This window comes from Mus musculus, chromosome 1, assembly GCF_000001635.26.
Source record: "Mus musculus strain C57BL/6J chromosome 1, GRCm38.p6 C57BL/6J".
Classification (NCBI taxonomy): domain Eukaryota; kingdom Metazoa; phylum Chordata; class Mammalia; order Rodentia; family Muridae; genus Mus; species Mus musculus.
The window spans coordinates 37,463,733-37,490,449 of NC_000067.6; the positions used below are offsets into that span (position 1 = coordinate 37,463,733).

The 26,717-nt window shown below is 44.8% G+C and overlaps 1 protein-coding gene and 1 pseudogene across 12 annotated transcripts in view; both read right to left on the minus strand.

The window, feature by feature from the left end:
* Positions 1 to 26,717, minus strand: part of Mgat4a (mannoside acetylglucosaminyltransferase 4, isoenzyme A) — a 101,721-nt gene that overhangs the window by 24,393 nt on the left and 50,611 nt on the right. For 6 of the 11 annotated variants that reach the window (XM_017320961.2, XM_006496024.3, NM_173870.3 and 3 more), the window contains 3 exons: positions 26,528 to 26,661; positions 2,805 to 2,851; positions 689 to 802 (listed from right to left, as the gene is read on the minus strand). In XM_017320961.2, the coding sequence (XP_017176450.1) occupies positions 689 to 802; positions 2,805 to 2,851; positions 26,528 to 26,661 (295 nt within the window). The remainder of the gene's footprint in view (positions 1 to 688; positions 803 to 2,804; positions 2,852 to 26,527; positions 26,662 to 26,717) is intronic. The other 5 variants (XM_017320964.2, XM_006496026.2, XM_017320967.1 and 2 more) reach the window with 2 other exon arrangements.
* On the minus strand, positions 22,119 to 24,873 carry 4930594C11Rik (RIKEN cDNA 4930594C11 gene; annotated as a pseudogene). The gene has a single exon (NR_024017.2). The product of NR_024017.2 is annotated as an RIKEN cDNA 4930594C11 gene (transcript).

The following is a 26,717-nucleotide window of genomic DNA, read 5'->3' on the forward strand; positions in this document are numbered from 1 at the left end:
CTTATTCAAACAGTGCTTAATGAGCTTGAGTTAAATGTCCTTTGGCCCTATGTCACCAGAAAAACTCCATCTCTAATGACTAGTTAGCATCTCTAAGGCTGTTAACATGTAGACAGGAGAGGGTTGCAAAACAGTGGATGCAAAAGTAAATAGCTGTTCCATTAAAATAAACTTCAAAGAAATGGTTCAAAAAAAAAAAAAAAAAAAAAAAACAAAGAAGAAGACGACGACGACTAACCCTCCAGTTACCCCGTGCACAGAGGCTCTCCACTGAAGGAACTTTGGTCAACATTGCACACACATCCCCTTCTAGAGACAGCACAGCATAGAAGTTGCTAACACATCCAGCGGTGAGCACACTTGCTATGGTACTGAGGGTGGAACCCATGGTTCCATGCATGCTTGGCTATTGCTCTACTGAGCTACAGTACAGCATCTTCCAGACTGTTTCATCCACAAGCCTTTTCTTCAGGAATATCGTAACATCTCCCTGAACTAGAGCTTCGAAAAGTCTGCCTTAGGAACGTGAGGCCAGGGTCTATGGCTATGAATTGAATGCTGCTAGAGAGTGATAATGCAGAAGGAATGCAAACAGAAACGAATACTATGTGTTAATGCTTTTAAACCACCCTGAAACCGACAGGCACCATGGCAGCCTGACATCTAAGTGTGCATCTCTGTCGCTCACCTCACTCTTTCCTTGGAGTCTCCGAACGTCTCCTTCAGGTTTGTCAAGTCGGGGTAATAGCTTTCAGGAGGAGAGATTATTTCCAGCAGGCCAGAACTAATTTCTCTAGAAAATCTACCAAGAGAAAGGTTAGCTGTATTATGTCAGCTCTGTGGGATGTCACTTGCCTTAATGCTTAATTTACTGATGTAACCGTAGCAGAAACCCTAGGTAAACTACAGGCAGTGCCATCTTACAAGCAATCAATTTTCAAATTTAAGCAAATCAAGGTCCCACAGAAAGCAGGGAACTCAGGGAGGGGGGAAGCAAATGAATCTCTATGCTTATCCAAAATATATTATTTATGAAAAATCAAAGCTCTTCCGTTTTTCTGGGCTGGTAAGATGGTTCAGTCACTAAAGGTGACTGCCCTCAAGCCTGGTGGACAGACTTGAGTTCAATGCCCGTAAACCACACAGTAGGACTAGAGACTAGTAAATGTTTCTATGACCTCCACATGCACATCACGGCATGTGTGTGCATACACTAATGAATGAACCTGAGGTTTTCAAATGTAAAGCCATGAAGCGCTTTAGTCTTCGGAAGCTTTAGTTGTAGGCTGCAGGCTCTATGTCATTCCAATCCAGGTTCTAAGCTCGGGGCAACTTTATCCCTCCTGGGAATATTCAGTGGGGCCTGGAGATATTTTGGTTGTCACAACTAGTGACAATTCACCTGACATCTAATGAGCAGATGCCAAGGGTCCTGACATACGTCCTATTATGCCAAGAGCCCACAACCAAGAATCGCCTCACCTGATCAGTGGAGCCTGGGCTGAGAAACCCTTTCTGAGGCTCTTGAGTCCGTTTTCACTAACTAAATGTGGTTTCTTTTACATTCTTGCAAACCTTCCCTCGGAGCTGGTGGAATGCTGGCCTTGCTGCTAGTGCCTGTGATTGCTCTTTCTGGCCTTGCTCTCCCCGCACATGAAGGAAGCCTGTAGAATCTACTGCCCTGGAGGCTCATGGGAAGAGGAACAAGTCATTATCACGCTGCCTTAAGGAGCCTCTGCCAGCCTGCCTCTACAGCCTGACAAGAGTAGAGCACTTAAGGATATTATAAACACATGATAACTGGACCCTGAAGTATGTGCAGCGTCTTTTTAAATCTCCAGCTTTCATGTTTTGGCTGACAAGGAGAAATTATTTTAAGTGTGTAGCTAGCAAGTAACTACAGCTTCTAAAGTCTCTTCTAAGTATCTTTATTATTTTTTTAAAAAGATTTATTTATTATTTATTATAAGTACACTGTAGCTGTCTTCAGTTGCACAGGTGTTTGTGAGCCACCATGTGGTTGCTGGGATTTGAACTCAGGACCTTCGGAAGAGCAGTCAGTGCTCTTACCCACTGGGCCATCTCGTCAGCCCTATTATTTTTAATTATGTTTATCACACGGGGAGGGGAGGAGAAGGGAGGTCTTGGTGGGCAGAGGCGACAGATCTCCCTGAGGTGGTACCAGGGGCGTCAGGGACGATGAATTGAACAAAGGACCTGAACTCGGGTAGTCTGCAACATCTGCAAGCACCTTTAACCACGGGACCATCTTTCCAGTTCCCTAAGTTATTTCTTGTCAAGTAGGGGTAAAACCAGATGAAATTCACGGAAGAAACCCATCAGGTCTAACTTTAACACCAGCAAGTGAACAGCATATAACACAGCAATGCCTAAAACTCCCTGAGCCTTGCACCTGTCCCCTGCTCACAGTGCCCTGGGCTCCAATCTTGACAGGACAGAAAGGCATGCTTAGGGTATGGCTCATTTTAACATCTGTCCTGACATCAAGTTTGCTAGGCGAGCATCCGTGGAAGACTCAAACAGTTCTGCCCAACTGTAACTCTCTCCTCACTTTAAAGACTAAAGACATGCTCCTTACAGAGGCTATTCAAAGCCTTGCTACAGTGGAATGAACCAACTTCCTCACCAGACATGTGGATGCATGCACAGCTATGTAATGAGAACATAAATGGCAATGATACTAATGAGCAGAGAAATGAATTAGAAAGCAAAGACCTTTTTAACAGAAAGCCAAAGATAAGAGCTTTGAGAACAGTTTCACTTCCTCACTTCAGAAAACTTACTCTTTCTCCAGGTTGGCAACAACGCTGTGAACATAATCAAGATCTGTCTGGGAGAGAGAGAAAAGTATGGTTTTTATTTCACTTTACAACAGATTTGTATGTGTGTTACCCTGCCTCTGTGTGTGTGGGGGGGTGGGGGCTATGTATGTGTGTGTGCTGTGTATGTGTGTGTGCTGTGTATGTGTGTATGCATGTATGTATGTATGTGTGCATGTGTGTGTGGTATATATAGTACACGTCCATGCTACTCTTGGAGGCCAGAAGAGGGCATCAGTTCCCCTGGAATTGGAGTAACAGATGTTTATAAGCCTTGGAGTGAATGAATGCTAGGAGCTGAACTCGGATCCTCAGGAAGAGTCACCAGTATTCTTAACTGCTGAGCAGTTTCTCCAGCCTCTTACTTCACTTTTAATGCCAAACTCAAAGTGGGCCAAATAATGAATCACACACTGGAAATACCATTTTAATGTTTTAGACACTTGCTCTATGAAACACCACCTCTAAATGTCCTGAGTTACTATTACAGTAAGCAAACATGTACGCTTTATTATGTTCAACCACTGGATCTAATCAACTTGATTTACTAGTTGATTAAAAGTGAACATGAACCACAATCACAAAGGAACTCACACAATATGTACTCACTGATAAGTGGATATTAGCCCAAAACTTAGGATACCCAAGATATAAGATACAATTTGCTAAACGCATGAAACTCAAGAAGAATGAAGACCAAAGTGTGGACACTGTGCCCCTTCTTAGAATTGGGAACAAAACACCCATGGAAGGAGTTACAGAGACAAAGTTTGGAGCTGTGACGAAAGGATGGACCATCTAGAGACTGCCATATCCAGGGATCCACCCGATAATCAGCTTCCAAACGCTGACACCATTGCATACACTAGCAAGATTTTGCTGAAAGGACCCAGATATAGCTGTCTCTTGTGGGACTATGCCAGGGCCTAGCAAACACAGAAGTGGATGCTCACAGTCAGCTATTGAATGGACCACAGGGCCCCCAATGGAGGAACTAGAGAAAGCACCCAATGAACTAAAGGGAACTGCAACCCTATAGGTAGAACAACAATATGAACTAAGCAGTACCCCGGAGCTCTTGTCTCTAGCTGCATATGTATCAAAAGATGGCCTAGTCGGCCATCACTGGAAAGGGAGGCCCATTGGACACGCAAACTTTATATGCCCCAGTACAAGGGAACGCCAGGGCCAAAAAAAAAAAAAAAAATGGGAATGGTTGGGTAGGGAAGTGGGAGGGAGGGTATGGGGGACTTTTGGGATAGCATTGGAAATGTAAATGAGAAAAATACGTAATAAAAAAATATAAAAAAAGGGAACATGAAGCACTTCTTGTTCTCCCGAAGCATCTGAGCCTTTAAGTGTGTGTGTGCACAGCAGGGAAGCAGCCTGTGGGCGGTAAGCAGAACCATGAAACCAAAACTGAGACTCAAGATTCACCTCTGCAGCTACACCTGTGTTGCTTCTCAGCTTTTTTTTTCTCTTCTATTAAGGGTGGGGGGCGAGGGGGAAGACACCTTAGAGACTATATTGAATAAACCTATATAATAAAAAGTAGAGTCATCCTGTATTATTATATTGATACTGAAAACTCAAATCAGGAGAGGATAACCACAGTTTAAAATAAAGGGTATGCTTCAATTATAAGCAATTAAAAATCTAGGCTAGGGGTGTAGCTCAATGGTAGAGCCTTTGCCTTACATGAACCAAGCCCTGGGTTTGATTTGCAGCACCATCAAAAACAAATACACAAACACCTGAAAAATCTGATATTCTTGTCTTAGGGTTACTATTGCTGTGATGAAACACCACAACCAAAAGCAAACCAAGAAGGCAAGGGTTAATTTAGTTTACACTTCCAGGTCACAGTCAATCACTGAGGGAAGTCAGGGCAGAAAGTCAAACAGAGCAGGAACCTGTGAGCAGGAGCTGATGCAGAGGCCACAGATGGATGCTGCCTACTGGCTTGCTCCTCATGGCTTGCTCAGCCTGCTCCCGTATAGAACCGAGGATCCCCTGCCCAGGGGTGGCCCCACCCACAATGGGTTGAGACCTCATGCATCAGTCACTAAGAAAATGCCCCATAGACTTACCTACAGTCTGGTCTTATTGAGGGTCCCTCCTCTCCAGTGACTCTAGCTTGTGTCAAGTTGACATAAAACTAGCCAGCACAACTCTCTATCCATTTGAAACTCAGTGACAACTCAAATATTGTCAACTATTAAGAGAAAACAGTGATATATAAAATTTGAGCTATGTTATAAAGACTGTCAAGCATCTAATGCTGGCAGGTATAAAGAAATAGCTTAACAAGGAAAAAAAATCTCATTAAAAACTAATAGTTTTTGCCTAATTTAACTTTGATTTCTGTTGACTGGATTCCAGCTTTTATTAATCCTCTCCCCTGTTGGCTCAGGCCAACAGTCAGTGACTCTTTCTTAAATAATCACCCACATGCTTGACTGAAGAGTATCTGAGAGTATGATTCTGGAGACTGTAACCAAGCATGGCTTACATAGACCACAGTGTACTCAGAAACATCCTGAAACTCAGGTTGACAAATACTTGAAGAGCCATGGTGATATGGCTAGCTCAAGCAAAGGAATACAGAAAGGCAACCCTCTGCTCCTGGCAGGTTGATCTGAAGCCGAAAGCCACCGATTTCCTGTGAACACAGGTCTGTTACGTTATGTGAGCTTTAAGCTGGTTTATGGGCAATACAAAATGCAACCACACAGAACGCTTCCCACCACCCTTACCTATTAACATATCTACAGAAAATGTGTTTAAATAACTGTGGCTGGTGTCCTTTGGGATGGAGAGCTGAACCGTTCTGGTATCTACTGGAGATTGTGGGGTGGGGTGGGACTCCTCTGAAGAAAGCTGAACCCGTGAGCAGTCTGAAAGCACTGGACTCCATTAGCCAGGCCTCTTCAGTGGGACTCCGGCCCCTCCCTCTGTGGCTGGCGTCATAGGGATGGGCACTCAGAGCTGCTCACTAAGTTTGCCTAAGACATTTTAAACAGCAAATGGAAACCATATGAAAGAAGAGTAACCACTCAACTGTGAATTGAAAACTGGGATATGCACGTCCCAGGAATGGGATGCTTGGACAGAAGAGAATTAAATAGGCATAAAAGGCAAAGAAGGGCTGGAGAGGGCTCAGTCAGTAAGCACAAGGAGCAAGGATTAGATCCCCAGAATGGGCGGAAGAACAGGTACAGCAGCACTTGCCCCAAATCCCTAAGCTGGGGTTGAGAAGGCAGGACAAACCCCGGCCTCACTAAATAACCAGGCTAGTGAGCTCCAGGATCCAAGGCAGAGCCTACCTGTCTTTAAAAGCTACGGTGGAGGGCTGGAGAGCTGGCTCAGAGCTTGAGAGCACTGGCTGCTCTTCCAGAGGTCCTGAGTTCAATTCCCAGCAACAACATAGTGGCTCACAACCATCTATAATGAGGTAGGTCTGGTGCCTTCTTCTGACATGCAGACATACATGCAGGCATAACAGAGTAAATCATCATCATCACCATCATCATCATCTTCTTCTTCATCATCATCACCACCATCATCATCTAAAGCTAAGGTGGAGTGTGACAGAGGAGACACCCGACTTTGACCTCTGGCTTATACACATCCTTTAAACCTAGGACTTGGGAGGCAGAGGCAGGTGGATCTCTGTAAGCTGGAGGCCATTTTAGTCTACAAAGGTTCAAGCCAGATAAGATCACATAGCAAAAAAACAAAACAAAACAAAACAAAAAACAAGGAAAGATATTAAGTAATCAAACAACTGAAAACAAGATATTTCTTCTATGTGTTGAAATATGTATGAATCCTGAAGACACATTATATAAGAGAAACCACAGTGCAAAGGACCATATATAGTGTACAAACTGCATTTATAAGAAATATCTTGTAAATTTATGACAGCTGGCTCGGGCTGAGGGAAACAGAGGAGTGGGTTTTCCTTGTCGGGCTGCGGAACAGTTCTAACACTCGGCATGGCAGCACCCGGCTGAATATAACGTGGATCGCACAGAAAAGCAAGGTAAAAAACATCAGGGAAACAGCATCTCATGCTGAGCATCCAGCAACGAGCAAGGTCAAGGGCGTTTCGCTCTCCTCGGGGTGGGCACACAAAAGCTGCACACACACACATATACACACATACATACATACACATATACACACACATATACACACATACACACATATACACACATACACACATATACACACATACACATATACACACATATACATACACATATACACACATAAACACACATACACACATACATACACACATACATATACATACATACACACACATACACGCATATACACACATATACATATATATATACACACACACAAACATACACACACACACACACACACACACACACACACACACACGCAAGGGTGGGTCCTAAGAGGGCAGAACATCAGCAGGAGCCAGAAGCAGCAAGCTCCTTTCTCCACCAGGAAAATTTCAACTGGCAATCTCAGAGATCCCAACATTTGGAGAATTACTGAAATGTGGCCCCTCCTTTAGCCCAAGGCCATGTGGAGAGGAGGTCCCAAGGTTCCATTCTCTAGAAGAATCTAGATGCCCTAGCATCTTGAGAAATGTTCCAGGAGGCCCATTCTAGTCTCATCTTGGGGACACTGGCTGTAATAACTATAGCAGCCAAGACAGGTGGACTTAGAGAAAGGAAGTGGAGTCACAGTGGCAAATGCTGTCATGGTGGCAGTACCTCTGTGTAACTGCCGTCTGCAGCACCTGATCTAACAGCTGGCATGGCAGCCTGCTCACAAAGCACTGAGGAAATTCAGCTTAGCCTGAGTCCCTAAACAGCTGATCTTCATGCCCATTCCAGTGGTCCTACCCCAACAGAGAGACGCTCACCTCCCTATCTCAGAGCAGATATGCTTGCCCCCAGCAGCCAAAGCAGCAGCTCCTGGCAGACAAAAAGCCTTACAAAGACCTTGCCCAGGGACAAGAGTCCCAGCCCCACACTCTACACAGTAGTTCTGGGCCACAGCTGTATGAGCTTAGACAGTGTATACCAAACCACACCACAGCCACACCCTGGAAGCCATCTTCAAGCACACATTTTTGAGGAGCACGGGCTCTCTGCCCACTCATTCTGAACAGCAGCTCTGCCTAAACTGGGATCTCGGCTTACACCCTTCTCCAACTGCAGATTACAATTAGTTCGATTATGAGTGCTTGGGCCAGAAGTTGCCACAGGACCAACTTGCAAGGCACTCAAGCAGAGACTCTAGCAACTTTGTCCACACTGTTACCAGATCTCTCATGCCAGTCCAAATAGTGTTCATCCCTGCTAAGCAACACCTAGAATGGCCAGAAGAGAGAGCTATTTCCAAGCCACAAAAACTCCAGGGACAGAGGAATCAGGGGCGGGCTTTTCCACTGCCACCCCCCTGGCAAAAGTTGTGACAGTTCCAATAGTGAATTCTACAGAAAGATCTATCAAACATGGCTGTTAATTCACAAGAATAAGCAGAAACAAATCTGCCCATGCATGGTGATTCAGGTCTATGATTTTAGTTACTCTGGAGGCTGCCTAAGTTCAAGGCCTGCCTAAGTAACTCAGTAAGACCCTGTCTCAGGAAACTAAGCATCTCAGTGCTTATGCCAACATCCATGTACTGGGCAGAAGCAGCCACCAGTGAAATCCAACCCCAACTATCAAAACTCAGAAACAAAGGGAAAAAATCCTGAAAGCAGAAAGAGGTAAGAAATCTAACACATATAAAGAATATCAATATGGCTATTAGGAGATTTCTAACAGGAACCCTACAAGACAGGGAAATGACGTAATATATTCAAGGAACTGAAGGGGAAAGATGACAAGATCGTCCTGCAAGGCTGCCTTTCAGAAATGGAGAAACAGGACTGGCAAGGTAGCTCATTGGTAAGGCAATGTGCTGCCACGTTTGAGTTCAATTCCCAGGGAAAAGGGGAACGGACTCATGGGGAACCCATCCCCAGAAGCTGTCCTCTGGTCGCCGTGTGTGCAATGGCTCAAGCATGCCCACCCATACCCTGTGCACAGTACAATTGTCTAAATATATAAACAAACGGGGGTGGGACCCAAGTCCATCACTTTAGAGCACTAGCTAGAGAAAGTTCTTTGAGCTGAAATGAAAGTCCTCCTATCATTACGGGCTGGAGAGATGGCTCAGTGGTTCAGAGTGCTGCCATCCCTTCCAGAAGCCCTGGCTTTGATTCCCAGCAATCACACGGTGCCTCATAACCACCTGTCACTAGTCCTAGGGCATCTGACACCATCTTTTGGCCTCCTCGGACAGTAGGCATGCAAGTAGCAGACAGATATAGCAGCAGGCAAATGCCCATACACATTTTATTTAAAGATTTTATTTATTTATTTTATGTATATGACAAGTACACTGTAGCTGTCTTCAGACACAATAGAAGAGAACATTGGATCCCATTACAGATGATTGTGAGCCACCATGTGGCTGCTGGGAATTGAACTCAGGACCTTTGGAAGAGCAGTCAGTGCTCTTAATTGCTGGGGCATCTCTCCAGCCCCCATACACATTTTTTAAGGCACGGAAGATATCAAAGAACAAACTTGGTGGTAAATGGCACATGAAGCATTCTCTAGGACTGTGCTGGCATTTTTAAAGCAATCAGCCCTCAGTACAAAGTTTATTGACCATAGTGACCACAAAGCATCCAGGAAACACCAGGTAATGGTGGAAAGACTCCAATCAGAGGCGTGTGTGGCGGGGCAAAGGCGTAGAGCTGTGTGTGCACCGCCAACGTCGGGCTGTCAGGTTGTTCTATGGGAGCCTCACAGAGACTGCAAAGCAAAACTCTTCAGAAGAGGCAGGAAACACAATCAGAAAGTGCTCAGAGTGCTCAGAGTGCTCAACTGCACAAAACCACAAAGGCAGGCAGTAATATAGAACACAGTGCCAGCTGAGCCAGAAAACCACGAGAATGATGGCAGAAGGAATCCTTACCGATCAGTGAGTGCTGTGGATGGAAACGGATTCGGCTCTCCCATGAAAAAGAGTGACTGAGTGGGTTAATATTCTCTCTCATTCTCTCTCTCTCTCTCTCTCTCTCTCTCTCTCTCTCTCTCTCTCTCTCTCACACACACACACACACACACACACACACACACACACACACACACACCAGTATGCTGCCTCATATTATCTTTGATTACATATACAGAAAGTGAGGAGATTCAAAAGGTGCTCCAGGCAAACGGAGACCAGCAGGGACCAGAGACTACCTGTACTTTAGTCCTAAACTTAGTAAACAAAGTGGGCTGCAAAGACTGATTACCAGTCAAAGGCCATCATCGAGGCAGAGACAAATGGATCTCCGAGTGCGAGATCAGACTGGACTCCACAGCTCAGACCAGCCAGGGCTACACAGTGACACCCTGTCTCAAAGAAAGGCCTTTACAGAATGAGAAAGCATTTTCATGTACAGCTTTAAATAACTCATGAATTTAATATCGGACCACATACCACACGAAAGGGTCTGAAGAGGCCACTAAGGCATGCCGCTCAAGTCTAATCTGACCTGAACTCTGGAAGTGTTTGGGCTTCATGTCCTTTGTCCTCCTGTCTTAGGCTGACTCCTCTGAGACTAGTGTCCTGACACAGCAAAGGCTGCCTCGGGTTGTTTCTGCATAACTTCCTCCTTTCAGAACCCTCAGAGTCTGAGATTTTTCCAGCAGCTCGGTTGGTATTCTTCCTTCTGTACTGACGCAGAATGTTGTTACCAGGTAGAAGCCAGGGCTCACGGCATTTATTTCTGTCTCTTGGACAACAGCCTTACCCTGCAGAGTCTACGGCCTAGTGTCTCAGAATGGTCAACTGGACATTTCCCTTCTCTCTAGCTGCTTTATGTCAGAAGGTTCACCACCACCAGAAACACACTTGATTTTACATACTAAAGAGACAGTGAGAATTCCAGGAAGGTAATTTGTACCTGACAATCAGCAGGACCAAGAGGACAGACAGCATGTTCAAAAATGGGGTTGAAAGCTTATGAAAACAAAACAAAAAAAACAAAAACAAAAAACAAAACAAAACAAAAAACCTTGTTTTCTGCTCTGAGACAAAGAGTACTACTGCCCACATAAATACTTCACTTTTTAAACTTCAAGCAAAGGCAAACACATACCACAGTATTTCTGTGAGCTTTACTAGTTTCTAAAACGGTCGTGTGCTGTAATATAGTGAGTCAGAAAGAGGAAGTTAAAAGGCTAAAAAAATTAAAAAAAAAAAAAAAAGGCGACTACTTCTTCTTCATTTGAATGATCTGTCCTAGCTTTTCTGTCTCCTCTCATCTGCAGATGACAGCAGACATTCCCACACAGGCCCCAGCACTCTTTCAGTTCAAATCACTTCATAAACTCACCTCTTCAGGAACCTAGTGGGATAGCCTAGTCCAGAACTTGCCTGGATCATGACAACAGTCCCTATCCTTAATAAAGCCGCCAGTGGGTGCCTTTCAAATGGCAGGCCTTGACACCTCAGCAAGGTCTGTGACTAAGGTGCAATTGTGAGACATTCAAGCGGAGATGCTATCGCACAGGTGACCAGGACTCATAAGACTGTACAGATTCCTAAGGAGCTGCCACGGTGAGAAGAAACTGTGGATTCAGGATGACTGGATGCAACCTGGGATGCCGAAACAGAGTGACCATAGCAGTAACAGCAAGGAATTCAAATGAGGTCTACAGTTAAAGAGTACTGGTGCCCATGAGGAGACTGGGTATGGCAAGCCTCTAATCCCAGCAGGGAGGCAGAGGTAGGTGGATCTCTGTTAGCTCAAGGCCAACAGGCCCACATAATAAGGCCTCATCAAAAAAAAAAAAAAAAAAAAAAAAGAGTATTGAGCTCCCAGGATGACTCAGTGGGTAAAGGCACCCCAGCAAGGAACAAAGTATTTGGCTGTGCTCTGACCTCTGTGTGACACAGAACATACACACACACACATACACACACACACACACACACACACACACGCACACACACAGCTGCTGATACATACAACACGCTCACACACAACATAAACACTGCACTCAAACATTACATGCAAGCGGACACAACTCATACACTCACAAAAGAGGAGAGAGAGAGACAGAGAGAGAGACAGAGAGAGAGAGAAAGAATATAACTTTTTAAAACCTTAATCTGTCACTCCTGTAACGGGAGATCCTCTGTTCCCTTCTGGCCTGAGTGTACCAGGTATACACATGGTTCGAATATGTGCACACATATATACATACACATAACTTAAAAAAAGCTATCATGATATGTCAAGTGGCTTCTCTGCTTGGAACTTTCAAGGAGCTGTCCATGTTGGAGCGAGATATTCAGCAAGCCTGACCCCGGCCCACTGTCCTATACTTCCTTAGAACATGATCATAACCCTCACTGTATACGATCCACAGATAGTTGCAGGCTGAACACGGAGATTTTAATAGTTCTGACATAGACCGAATGACTCACAAAACTGAAAATATTTACCATTGGTTATTACAAAAAAAAATTACCTGCCAGCCCCCTCGACTTGGAGCAAAAGTAGAGCTGTGTGGTGACCTAAAGTCCCATGTTCCTTCATCCTATTCTTCTCGACCGCCCCCTACTGAGCTCCAGCCACTCACCAGCTTCCTCCTGAACATCTCAGGAATGCTGTGGTCACATGTCCTTGCCCTATGACCTCTGTGCCAATAAACCTACTCCATGGTGGCCACGCATCGTTTCCCTTTCTTCCTTTCCCTGACCCTCATCTTCCAAGGAGCTCCCAAGCACCTGTCATGCGAGTCTTCTATGGACAGGTTGTATTTTACTCCCTAACGTACCCACCTCCTTTCTTGTTGGATCATGACTGAACTCCATGGGATATGAAATAAATACATTTTCAGTCATCATCTATATGATTTATAACTAACATGTATATAAATATCTTAAGGGTTTAGCTGCTGAAAAGCAACAGGCCAAGATACTACTGATGCCCAAGTATGGTCACGCACCGTTTAAAATCCAGACAACCGACTAGATTAGTACAGATACAGGGCAGAGCGCCTTCCACACTGTAGAAGCTCCGGCTCCAGCCTCCCTCCCCACCTGCCCCATTGTGGCCCCTTTCTGACCCCTTTCTGGCCCCTTTCTGGCCCCATTCTGGCCCCTTTCTGGCTCTATCCTGCTGCTTTAACTACTTTTCCTCCTGACTCCTCCTCTTAGCAGCTACATTCGACATCAGAAGACACAGAACTGATCAACGAGTATCTTTATGATTGGACTAAAACTTCCCCCTAATCACAGGGCAAATCACCCCTCAATTGGAGGCAACTATTTCAGAGGCTGAGGCTGAACCCCATGGCAGGAGCAATCATACCCAGAAACCAGACTGCCCCCTCAAATGATGACAGGGATGGAAGGAATGCTTTGCAGATTCAGAACTGAGACACACAGATCTCAGAGCATTGGCCTGAACCAGATTTCCTGACAGTCTGTCAAGCAAACTCCAGAGCCCCTTCTGTTTCTCGTTTCTACCAAATCTCCAAGTTCTATCAGGCCCTGGAGACAGACTTTGGGTCCTGAAGCCCTTCAATTGTTCTGTCTCACATGGCCGTGTTGACTGAAGCAAAGTCCTTTCTCTGTTCTCATCAACAATAATCTGGAGGTGTGGTTGAGGCTAGCCCATCAATGATCATCTGGATGTGTAGCCGAGGCTAGCCCACTGGGACTCTGAAGACAAAACTTTAACCCTAAACTCTAGTAATTTTACCAACTCAACCTACTAAACACCTCTATGAAAATATGTCATGCAAGCATACAGGCAGGATCCATTTCCTCTGGGCGCACATGAAGCACAGAAGCCAACAAACGAGTACTGAGAAGGCTGAAAGGGACACCACCACGTAAATGGTGTTCTCTGACTACAGAGGGTTTGAAGTGGAGATTGGTTAACAGTGGGGATTGTGAGAAATTCTCAAATAGGTAAGAATGTAAAAACACATTTCTACGTAACCCATGGGTCAAGGGAAAAAATTACATAGGAACTTAGAAAGTATTCTGATCTGAATGAGAAAACCAGGGGGCATGTATGGGGTGCAGGGGCTGGGGAGATGGCTCAGCAGTTAAGAGCAGTGACTGCTCTTGCAGGGGACCTGTGTTTGGTTCCTGGCAACTATACCAGGCAGCTCACAACCATCACCTATAACTCCAGCTCTGGGGCGATCTGCCACTTCTGGCCCCTGCGGGTACCACACATGTGGTGCACACTCCCATTCATAGTCATTCACATCCACCCTCCTTCTCTTTAAGCTTAAAAAAAAAAAAGAACTTGAGATATAGTTAACATGGTTCTTAGAGGGAGCTTATAGCTTTGAATTGCTTACATTGCTAAAGAAAAAAAAAACCCCACCCATCATCTCTGCGTGCATCTTTTTAGGAACAAAGCAGCAGAAAAGCAAAACTGAAAGAACTGTGGCTGTGAATGCCACAGAGACAAGACAGAGTCACAGGGTCTGTGTCTCCTCCTCCTGCCAGCTACCCTGAGCCCCAAGACTTCTGAGGTCTCAGAGGTGAAAAAATGCAAACAGAACTCAGGGAATGGAGCCAGGACAGACATTCACAGCCAGGATAGATATCGGAGAGCCAACGGTAGTGCTGCACGGACTGCTCAGCAATCTGTACATCAAATTAGGAGTTAATCTCCCCCCGAAAACAGAGAGCCATCGTGACAGAAAGAAATACTCTTGTACAAATTTCAGATCGGGGAATTTATCTGTCATTGTCCCCAGCACCTGCTTCACAGTGGTACTTCAATAAACACTCATTCAACAAGAGAAAGAGTCTGAGAAAACATAATTCCAGTGAGTGAGAGCCGTGGCTGAGGCTGGCAATATGCCTCATGTACTTCAGGGGAGGAAAGGTTTAAAACTGCACAGGCGACTAACCTCACCCAAAGCACACAAAGTGAGAATCTAACAGGAAAGACTGAGCCTTAGAAAGCTTTGGAGTGGTTAAGACAGTCAGCAGGCGTCCCCAAGTTCCTTCCTGGAAATCACACAACCGTTATCAATGAGACGCAGATACAAGAACCACCCGCTTCACTCTGAAATATTAACAACTGAAATTCCCAGACTCTCGAGGGCATGGCTTTGTCTCATGACCAGAGGTGACAAGCAAGAAGAGCTCTGTGGCTGAAGGAAAGTTGGCAAGTTTATTTTTGTAAAATAGTAGTAGTAGAAGTAGTAATATAATTATCGCCCAGGTGCCTAGAACACAGCTTTATCCCCTGTCAGCCAGTAGCCTAAAAGCCCATACCCTCAGTGACTCATAAAAATACAAGTAGAATACAAAGTAATAAGAAAAAAGGTTTCTGAGTAGAGTCTATCAACAAACTCACTGAGAGAAGAGAGAGGACAGAGGGAGGTGAGGGGACGGAGAGGACGAAGGAAAAGAAACTTGCAGTCAATGACTTGACCATTGCCTTAAGGAAAAGAACAAAGAAAACCACACTCAACTGAAGATGTTGCCATAGAGACGTCACTGCAATGATTCTGAAGGTGTTTGGAAACACAAAGGGCTTCAACGTCTGAAGCAATCCTGAGCAGACCAAAACTGTAGGACCAGACTGTGCGGCGGCGTCAGTACTTCCCACCAACCTACAGGAGGCGGTGAAGTGCTGGCATGAGGTTTAGCTCCAAATCCAGATAATGAAATACAACAGGAAACACACACACCTAACAGTCACTGAATTTTCAATAAATATGTCAGAGAGGTCACGGTGTTCACAGTGTTCTCTCAACACGAGCAACTGGGTTAATGAATGGGTGATGGTCGGAACTTTCACATTACCTTATACCTCGACAGAAGCTAACTCAATGGGGCATAGTCATAATGTAAAAGTTAAAAGTATGACCATTTTCAGGAGGATCACAGTGGGCAGGGCTCTCTTACATCACTAAATAATCAAGAAAAATGCACCCACATACATGTCCACAGGTCAACTGGATGGACGCAAACCTACCAACTCCGGTTCCTACTTCCAAGTACATAAGTTTGTTTCAAGTTGACAAAAACTAACCCTGACAGTCTATGGGACAGTTGTAGGAGAAGCTTAGCTGAGTTTTTCTCAATCAAGACAGGAGGAAGAACATCCAAAGGACAACAGTGTTTGCCGAACACTGATAACTGCAGCATGAAGCCAAAACAGGATATGAAGAGAAGAAGGGAAGGGAATACACCAAACCGGTGTAGAAAGCGGGACAAACCTAACAGAGCAGGGGCAGCGTCACACAGCACCACACAGCCATCTCACCCTGAAGCCAAACGCAGCCCCAAAAGCAGATTAATCTGATAACAGACACGGAAGCCTGTTTATTAATGCGGTGGAATGCACTAGGCAAGATAACCTAACAAGTAAGGGCAGCTGGGACAGAGGCCGGGCAAACAGAAAAGAGCAAACCCACCAATTTTAGTGAGTCCCTAATAGGAAACTCTCTAAATACTACCTAAGAAACTAGAAAGATCCATAAAAGGCTCAATACAATGTTGCAAAGTGGGATCAGGAGTGGGGAAGGGCATGTACTAATGCACACCTGCAGGCCCAACTGTCTGTGAGGCGGTTCAGGATCACAAGCTCAAGGCCTCCCTCTTTCAAACTAAAGGGTTTTCTGTAAAAGTCTGGTGTTTTAATCAGGGTTTCTATTCCTGCACAAACATCATGACCAAGATGCAAGTTGGGGAGGAAAGGGTTTATTCAGCTTACACATCCACATTGCTGTTCATCACCAAAGGATGCAGGACTGGAACTCACACAGGGCAGGAAGCAGGAGCTGATGCAGAGGCGATGGAGGGATGTTGCTTATTGGCTTGCCTCCCCTGGCTTGCTCAGTTTGCTTTCTTATAGAACCCAGGACTACCAGCCCTCCAGCCTTGATCACTAATTGAGAAAATGTCCCACAGCTGGATCTCGTGGAGACATTTCCCCAACTGAAGCTCCTTTCTCTGTGATAACTCCAGTCTGTGTCAAGTTGACACACAAAACCAGCCAGTACACCTGGTTATACCACTCATCCTAGCAAGCCTGAGGCCTTGAATCCAATCCCCAGAGTGAGTGGGAAAAGTAAGAGGAGGAGACTGAGACGACTATGGACTGGAGGGACCAGGCACACTCTAAGCTCAGAGCTAAGCGAATTTTGAAGTGATTCAGGAAGGAAGAGAATCAAGTGCCACAAATACTAGACCAACAAGTCAAAATAGAGGACATGAAACGATGTTGCCATCCAGTGAGGCTGAACTCACTCAACCCTGCCCCCAAACCACTAATAAATGCACCAGTGAATTCAAAAATACTGGCTGAAGCCGGGTATGGTAGCATACGCCTCTAAAATCTCAGTAGTGGGAAGGCAGAGACAAGCAAGTTTGAGCCAGCCTGGTTTAGTGAGTTCTAGGCCAGCTAGGGCTAGTAGTGAGACGCTATCTCAAAACATTAACTACATTCATTGATTTAATTAACTAAAACTTTAGCTGGATACTGGGCATTAAGATGAGCTTTGGACCTATATTCCTAATGATGTAATACTGTCATTTATAAAACAAAACTGTAGGAGAAGAATTTAAAACATTAACAAAGATAGTTAATTCACCTCTCGGTTCAAATCAGTCTTCCAAAGCTTTGGCAATCATAGTTTTCAACAACATCCCTGCTTGTCAGTCACACAGGCTGAATTGTGCCCAACATTGCATCAAAGAACCACTCACTCTCTCTAATCCACTAGAAGAGCATCTAACTGCCAACACTGCCGCACAACCACATCAACTTCCTGCTCTGTTTGGTGGCCGTCTATAAAATTCAAGTTGGTTTGGTTTTGTTTTTTAAACAAAATACAGACCTATCAGGTTCTTAGCTGCAACCAGCAGAAACTACAAGCAAAGCTGTGATGGTTTGTATATGGCTTGGCCCAGGGAGTGGCACTATTAGGAGGTGTGGCCTTTTTGGAGTAGGTGTGGCCTTGTTGGAGTAGGTGTGTCACTGTGAGCCTGTGTTTTCAGACCCTTGTCCTAGCTGCCTGGAAGCCAGTCTTCTCCTAGCTGCTTTCAGAACAAGATGTGGAACTCTCAGCTCCTCCAGCCCCATGTCTGCAAGGATGCTGCCATGCTTCTGGCCATGATGATAATGGGCTGAACCTCTGAACCTGTAAGCCAGTCCCAATGAAATGTCCTTAAAAGAGTTACCTTGGTCGTGGTGTCTGTTCACAGCAGTAAAACCCTAACTAAGACAATAGCCAACAACAATAACAGCAGCAAAAGATTTACTGAAAGCTGGCTGGGGTGGACCCACGCAGCTGGGGTGGACACATGCAGCTGGGGCATCGGATGCATGCGGCTGGGGTGGATGCATGCAGCTGGGGTTGGGTTGAGGAACCAGGCTGGGAAGACACAGAAATAAAGTCACAGTGAAGTCAGGCACCACAAGCAGGAACAAAGACAAGACAGTCACATCTAAGACAATTCAGTCACCAGAATGCCTATCTGATCACTGCTCCCTTATAGTTGATTTTTTAATAAGCACTTCTTTACTTGGAGAGAGGGGACATGCCAAGGTGTGCATGTGGAGGTCAGAAGGTAACTCAAAATACTATATGATTAAACTCTAAGTTAAAAAAACAAAAAAGGGGCTGGTGAGATGGCTCAGTGGGTAAGAGCACCCGACTGCTCTTCCAAAGGTCCAGAGTTCAAATCCCAGCAACCACATGGTGGCTCACAACCATCCGTATAACAAGATCTGACTCCCTCTTCTGGTGTGTCTGAAGACAGCTACAGTGTACTTACATATAATAATAAATAAATCTTTAAAAAAAAACAAAAAAACAAAACCTGAAACCAGACCAACCACTTAGGTTACACAAAGTACCCTCCAGAGCAACCAGCTGGTCTGTCTCGGCCCCTTCTAAAGTTCTGAACTGAGAGAAGCAGAGGACTAAATCATAGCTAATGATTACTCTCCCAAACAGAAACATCTTTTGGTCTTTTCAAAGAAAAAAAATGGAGAGATGACTCAGTGGTTAAGAGCTCTGGCTGCTCTTTCAAAGGACCTGGGCTCAATTCCCAGCACCCACATGGCAGATCACTGTCCGTTAACTCTATTCCTATGGAATCAAACTCCCTCTTCTCACCTCTACTCACAGCAGAGTACAGACACCCAGACACAGATGCAGGCAAAGCATCCATATACATAAAAATACTTTGATCTTTCTCTGGGGTAGCCCTTGCCCCTCATCCCAGAAACTTCTCTTTGCAAAGGACAGAGACCATTACGGAAAACCACAACCCATCAATATGCAGAACTGTGGAGCCCATCCCATCCACAATACAACCCCTGCACCAAAGGCTCAGGGATTACTTCAGGAGAAGGGTGGAAAGACCCAAGAGGTAGAGAAATGGAGTTCACTCCGAGGCCGTGTCTCCTAAGAACATCAGAAGCCACACTCATAAAGTCTCATCAGCATGGCTGCCCAAGCAGGAGCGGAGTAAGGACAGCACCAACAGATACGGAAGGGGGAAGGCCCACAGGCCTCAACCTTGCACAAAGAGCTGCAGGCCACTGCGGAAGGCCGGGGTCCTGAGAAAAGGGTCTTCCCCAGGAAAGCACACATATCTGTTATCCAATACCGAATGGTCAGATCTAAAGACACACCTGAGTGACACTATACATATCAAGCAGGTTGTATTTACGTATCTCGGGTACACGCAACCTGTTTAACACACACCTATATATAACCTCTAGATAGCAGCAATTTATGAAAGATGAGGCCATGAGTTTGAAAGAATGCAAGGAAGGGTTTAGGGACATTGGGATGAGAGAGGAACCTTAAAACCCGAAATTAATTTAAAAAATAAAAGTGAACACTTTGAATTTTAAAATGAAAACCAAGGAATATACAAATAAAAATAGAGAGAAGAAAAAGTGACATTAGTGAAGCAGAGACTACCCACGGTGGCCTACACATTCTCTTCACAGACCAATACTTCAAAAAACAGTCTTTCATAGCCTTGGCTGGCTCTGAACTTGCAGCAATCCTCCTGTCTCAGCCTCCTAAGATATGAGTTTACAGGCATACAAAAGCATGCCCAGAATCTTTTCATCCGTACTCTCTCCTCATATGTTTAAACTGGAGATATTCATGCCTTCGTAGAAATCCCTGTTTTGCCTAAAAAAATTTTTTTTCCATATTTGCCTGTTAGCACTATCAATAATTTAACTAGGAGACCAGAGGTAGCCTCACAGAAGGTGAGCAGCTGGGGCGGAGGGAGAAGCGAGTAGAAAGGAAGAGGCAGGCTTTGGAGTAGCACACATAAACCAGAGAACACACAGGTCTGTACGAGACACCGGGCTCAGGATGAGCACAACGCAGAGAATTCCCAGCAACATAAGGAGACCAGCAAGAGCACCAGCTTAAGACTAGACTCACTAAGTTCTGCACAAATTAAGAGTTGCCTGTCTTAGTCACTGTTTTTTTACAGTGAGGAGCCATAATGACCAAGGCCAATTAATACAAGAGAAAGCACTTAACTGGGCGCTAGCTTACAGTTTTAGAGGTTCAATCCATTATCATCATAGTGGGAATATAGAGGCAAGCAGGCAGACTTGGAACAGTAGCTTAGAACTACGTCCTGATCCATAGGTAAAGGGAGAGACTCTGGGTTCAGCATGGGATTTTGAAACCTTAAAGTCCACCCCCAGTGACACACTTCCTCCAACAAAGCCACACCTCTTAATCCTTCTAGCCTTTTAAAATATTGCCACTGCATGGTGACGAACCATTCAAGCATATGAGTCTATGGGGGTCATTCTTTTTTTTTTTTTTTTTTTTAAACATCCTGCCTCTCCTACATCTTTTTTTTAAGTTTTATTTATTTATTTATTATATGTAAGTACACTGTAGCTGTCTTCAGACACTCCAGAAGAGGGAGTCAGATCTCGTGATCGGATGGTTGTGAGCCACCATGTGGTTGCTGGGATTTGAACTCCTGACCTTTGGAAGAGCAGTCGGGTGCTCTTACCCACTGAGCCATCTCACCAGCCCCTATGGGGGTCATTCTTATTCCAACCACTACAGTGCTCACTAGACACATATGGCAATATCAAGTAGAAAACAGACATTCCTATGGTGTTATCAAGTAGGCAAGGATGTTATCAGGTAGACAGGGGCTGAGGAGGAGTCTGGAGATCTCTAGTCATCCTGTGCGCCAATCATGCTCACGGCCACAGAGGATGGACCTGTCACTGGTGCTTGGCAAACACCTAGGGAAACACTTCTAACTGACCCATGGAGACTCAACCAGTCTCAACAATGACTTTAAACTGCCTAGTGGCTGAATCCAGTGGCACACTGCGATTCTTCTGTTCAGGACAGACTTTCTGCATTGAGATTCTATGGAGAAATATGGAGAAACACTGCCATCCTAGAGCAGGCTTTTCAGAGAGGGCACTGCTGACACAGCCTGGCCTGCTCAGTCCCCAGCTTTCACCATGAATGCTCACAGTGCTTCCCAGAAGGAATGCTGAGCACTAACCGGCGAGAAGCATCATTACCACACAGGTTGAAGGGAGTGGAGGACCTGGACAAGGAAAGCAACCTCGTCAAGAGGCAGAACGTACCCCTGAACTCAGGTCCTCTGACGATGCACAGAGATGTCACCTCAGTGAGCAGCTCACTGAGTGGCCAAGGAGACTCAAACACCTATGTCCACCCGTCTCTGGATTATTAAGTGGATAAAGATGATTCTTTTAGACTTAAGCCTTTTCCCATTAAAATTAGTATTCTCATTGTAAGTTCTAATTGTATAAAAATGTTTCTGGCAGAAAGTGGGATCACCCATGATCCCGAGGCTTAGGACACCTGCGAGCTACTAATGGTTCGATTATATCCCAACAGATAGTTCTTATTTTATTGATGCACATTGAGGAGTATTATGTAAATGTTTATCTGCTTAAATATATTTCTGAACTTGCAAACATCTATGCTGAAATTTGGTTTTAGATGCACAGTGGAGAACCAAGAGTGTACGTCAATATTCATAGCCATCGCTTAACTGTTTTCCATGGGAGAGGCGCCCGTCCTCAGGGTAGACGCATAGGATTGGCAGGTATGGTTAATTAAAATGTGAAGAAAGGTAACTTAAAAGGAAAAAGAATCATAATAAAGATAATACAAATAACACACTGGACAAACTATTTCAAAGAGGAGTCTGCTCCTCATATATGAAAACTTACAAATCAAAGCATTAAAAAATAAGCAAAGTTTTTAAAAAACAATTATAAATGCAAATGGTCAGAAACCACACAAAGCAACATTTCCATATAGTCAAGAAATCCAAATTCAATAAGAGCAAATAATTACTTTCAGCCTAACAGTTTCCAAACTGAGCTATTTTGGTAAAGGCCAAAGTGTTACTTTTTACCCATCAAATAGAAAACAAAATGCTCTAATTTTCTTTTCTATTGCTGTGATTAAACAAACAAACAAAAAAAAAAATCTGACAGTCAGGTGATGGTGGCCCACACCTTTAATCCCAGCACTCAGAGGGTGAAGCAGGTGATCTGAATCTGAGTTCGAGGCCAGCCTGGTCTACAGAGTGAGTTCCAGGACAGCCAGGGCTACAACAGAAAAACCCTGTCTCGAAAAAAACCAAAACCAAAACCAAAAAACCACTCTTCCCAAAAGCAGCTCAAGGGAGGGTTTAACTGGCTTATGCTTCCAGGTCACAGTCCATCATTGAGGGAGGTCAGGCCTGCTTGCTGCCTTGCTCTTTGGCTCATGCTCCAGCTTTCTTATACAACCCAGGGCCACCTGCATAGGGATGGTGCCACCCACAGTGGGCTAGGCCACCCCACATCAACATCAGTCAAGACAGTCTGTCCCAGATATGGCCACAAACCAGTATGATCTAGCCAATTCCTTGAAGTTTCATCATCTCATGTGACTCTAGGTTGGGTCAAGCTAACAATAGTACCTAACCAGTACAGACTAATATTACCCAGGAAGAAGAAACAAGCTCTTCCACAGACTGCTGGAAGAGGAAGTAGCTCAATTTCTACAGTGCATGCTGGTCACATCTGACTATTTTGGGGTGGCGAGGAGGGGGGGCTAAATTGAGTATTTTATTAACATGGCCTTTTTAACATGTGCACACATACTCACACACTAAGAATGATCTCCCTGGGGGAACAATACTAACTATGCCTAAGAGGAAAATGAAAAATTAAAAAAAAAAATCCTGAAGGTTTTCATTGTTGTAAGCAATTATGTCCACATCACTTACAAAGCTATTGCCAAATCTGCCCAAGGAAGTGAAGTTTGAAAGGGGGGCAAAATCTTGGGAAAATTCAACAGTGGCATGGCAGAGCTCTCAATATGAGAAAGCTGACATAATGTGGACTTTTACAGTGAATTGTCTTTGCAAAGTATGGGGAGAGGTTTGTCAATGGGCAGGAAGTAAGAGATGGCGGTGTGAAGTAGGCTTTTGCAGTCAATTTTCCTCACAGGAAAATTGTGCAAGGTCATCAAGGAAATGCTTAGTCTTTCTCTGGAACCAGTTTCAGAACGTTTCCAACTGCAGTGGTCTTACTCTCATCTCTAGGGGAAGTCCTTAAAGGTCTCCAGGCAGATGGTTCCTGCTGTCCTTAAATGAGCAATGCGTACTTGATCTTGTTTTACAAAACAGGTTGAGTCTTACTTTTTTCTCTCCTGTTTTTTTTGTCTACCAAGCAGATTAAGGCTGTTACTGCCACTTCCTCCATACAGGTATGACTATGCAGCACTGCACTATATATACCCTGGGTAGATGATGGATCTGTGCTCTATAATCACTCTCTGGGCATCAAATGTGTATCCAAAATAACAAAGATTATTAAGATCACAAAGAATGACTCCTGGTTCCTTTCAGTCTGGTTGTGAGTTTTCACCTGGAGCTACAGAGCCCCGTTTCTACATCATCAGAAAGTACTCCAAGAACTTCCACACTGTGCTTATCTGGCGTCATCACAAGCTGCTGGCCTTTTCAAATAGGTCCAGATTCCAGCTTTCCCAGAACCACAGTCCCGATATCCTTGTACTTATCGACAACTGGCAGTATGATTGGTCCATCAACTGATCTATTGAAGTTTGGCAAATGATCCAGGTATGGAATAAATGGTAAGCCAATGTACCAAGGACAGAAATCTGATTGCTCTTTAAGAATTGCTCCCATCAGTCCTGAGCAGGGCATAAAGTGAATGTCTTTTTTGGGATTGAAGCCAACTTGTTTCAAAAATGGTACTAGTTTCTCTTTACATTCTTCATATCTCTTATTGCTCCAGTTTATCGTTGGATCATGCATCTTATTAATAAGCACAATTAAGTGTCTGACACCTGCTGTCTTTGCCAACATTGCATGTTCTCTTGTCTGTCCTCCTTGTTCAAATCCAGTTTCAAACTCTCCTTTCCTGGCTGAGATTACCAGCACAGCCACTTCAGTTTGAGAGGCGCCAACCAATCATATTTGGGACAAAACTCTTAAGGCCAGAAGCATGTAGAATTATAAAATGCTTCTTTTCCGTTTCAAATTAGGCACGACCCACCTCTACTATTTTGCCCTTGTCTTATTCTTCCTGATTTGCATCTAAGGCCCAAGACAAGTACCAAGTTTTTCTGTCTTTTTCTTTAGCTTCTCGTTCATATTTCTCAAGTGTCCTTTTGTCGACCATTCCGGTCAGATAGATTATTTGTCCTCCAATGGTTGCCGTGCCTGCATCAACATGCACGATGAGTTTACATGTTCTTCCGTAGGGGCTGCTGTTGGTGCCACCACTGACTTAGGTTTGGTATTTCTTCTTCCTCCTCCATCGTGTCTTGGGTGCTTTCCTCTGGTGGCCTTCCATTTCCTGAGGAACCAACCCCCTGGCTTCGCTTCACTTATTTCTTCTTTGTGCTTCCATGATTCTTCTGGGGACATTTCAGTCTCTCCATTTCCTACAACAGGTTCTGAAAGTTCCATGCTAACAGTAGAATTAGAACCTTCACACAATGACTGTTCTCGAGAGGGCGCCACAGGTTCCGAAAGGGCCTCCCGTGCTGCTGCCTGCTCTGTGGTCACCACCAGCTGCACCAGCTGGGGACAGTAGCGACTGGGCCTGACCTCCCCCGACCCCCCCCCCTCCACAGGAAAAACGTGGGGGACAAAGGACATAGCGTTGATGTTGCATTGCGTGGCTAAAAGCCACGCTGAGGTTCTCACACTGGGCCTCGACCAGCAGTTGGGTGTGGAGTTCCTGCTGCTGCTGCTGCTCCCTCGGCCATCACCGCCACCACCGCTGCTTGTATTCATGTGTGTGTGTGTGTGCGTGTGCGTGTGCGTGTGCGTGTGCATATGTGTGTTGAAGAAAGGGCAGGAAGTGGAGGTGGCCGACCAGTGAGGAGCAGGTTGGCGCCGGCCCAGGTAGGACAGCAAGACTGGGGAGCCGGCAGCCACTCTCCCTCTCAGGCATCCTCGAGACCAGGGCAACAGCAGCTCAACCTTCCTCCTGTGCGTGAAAGGATCTCTCCTCCCACCCAACCCCAACTACCACAGCTGGCCTCACCGTCAACCCCATGTTTCCACACAGGAATATTTTAATGTGTCTGGACACGGAGCTTCATTTAGAAAATAGTGTCCAGTCAGTTGTACGGCAGTCCAGCTACACAGCCCTTCATTTGCATGAACATTTAATGTTACTGCTGATCGCTGCAGGAACTCAAAAACTTACCCATGGATCATAGATTGAAAACAAAAATGACTCTGAAACAAGACTGCAGAATATCTCGAAAACAACAACAACAAAAAAAAGTGCAGAATATTTGGAAGCCAGAAAGAAAAAAAAAATGACACTGGTACCTTTAATCATTTAAAGTCCCCGCCCCCTTGGTGTGAAAAAAGGTTCAGGATTCAACAACACATACAAAACAACCCTCTGGTATATGTGTTTATAAGCCATAGGAAGAATTAACTTTCTAAAAACTAATGTTTGTATTTGTATGAGCAGCAAGTTCCATTATACGTTCCATGACTGAATTCAGTGGTACGCATGTGTTTGTCACTGAGGCCATATTCACTTGAAAGGAAATGAAGAACTCTGAAGCCATGGGGCTCAAGGGCCTGATATAGCAAGCAGTGTAACCTGAAGCACTTCTACGTAAGGCAGAAGGTTAAGGCCTGACCCCTCCCCCCACCCCGCCCCTGATCTCACTGGTACCACAGAAGGGTTCTGCCCTAAGTTCCATGCCCACACCCAGCTCTTCGCCATTCTAAAACCCAAGAGGAGAATCAGCTGAGTCTCTAGAGCATCGGTTCTCAACCTTCCTAGTGTGCGACCCTTTAATACACTTCTTCAGGTTGTGGTAAGCCCCGCATTGCTACTCCATAACCGTAATTTTGCTACTGTTATGAATCGTAATGTAAATATCTGATATACAGGATAGCAGGATAGCAGAAATGCGACCCCCAAAGGGGCCACAACCCACAGGTTGAGAACCACTGGTTTCAATGCTTCTAGAAACACATGCAAATACTTGGTTAGCATCTGAACCCTCAGATCACATATGATGAAAGAAATAACAAGGAATTACCTCTCCTATGAAGACGACTATAACACAGTCCAGCTTCTCTTCAGGATACAGATTATCAATAAGGGAGTGAAGGGTTTCTACGAGGTAAGATTTAACTTCTCTCTTCACAGTAGGAATTCCCATAACTATTGAAACTGAAAAAAAAATACAGTAATTATGTGAAGAGATTTTATAATAACAGAAAAGACTT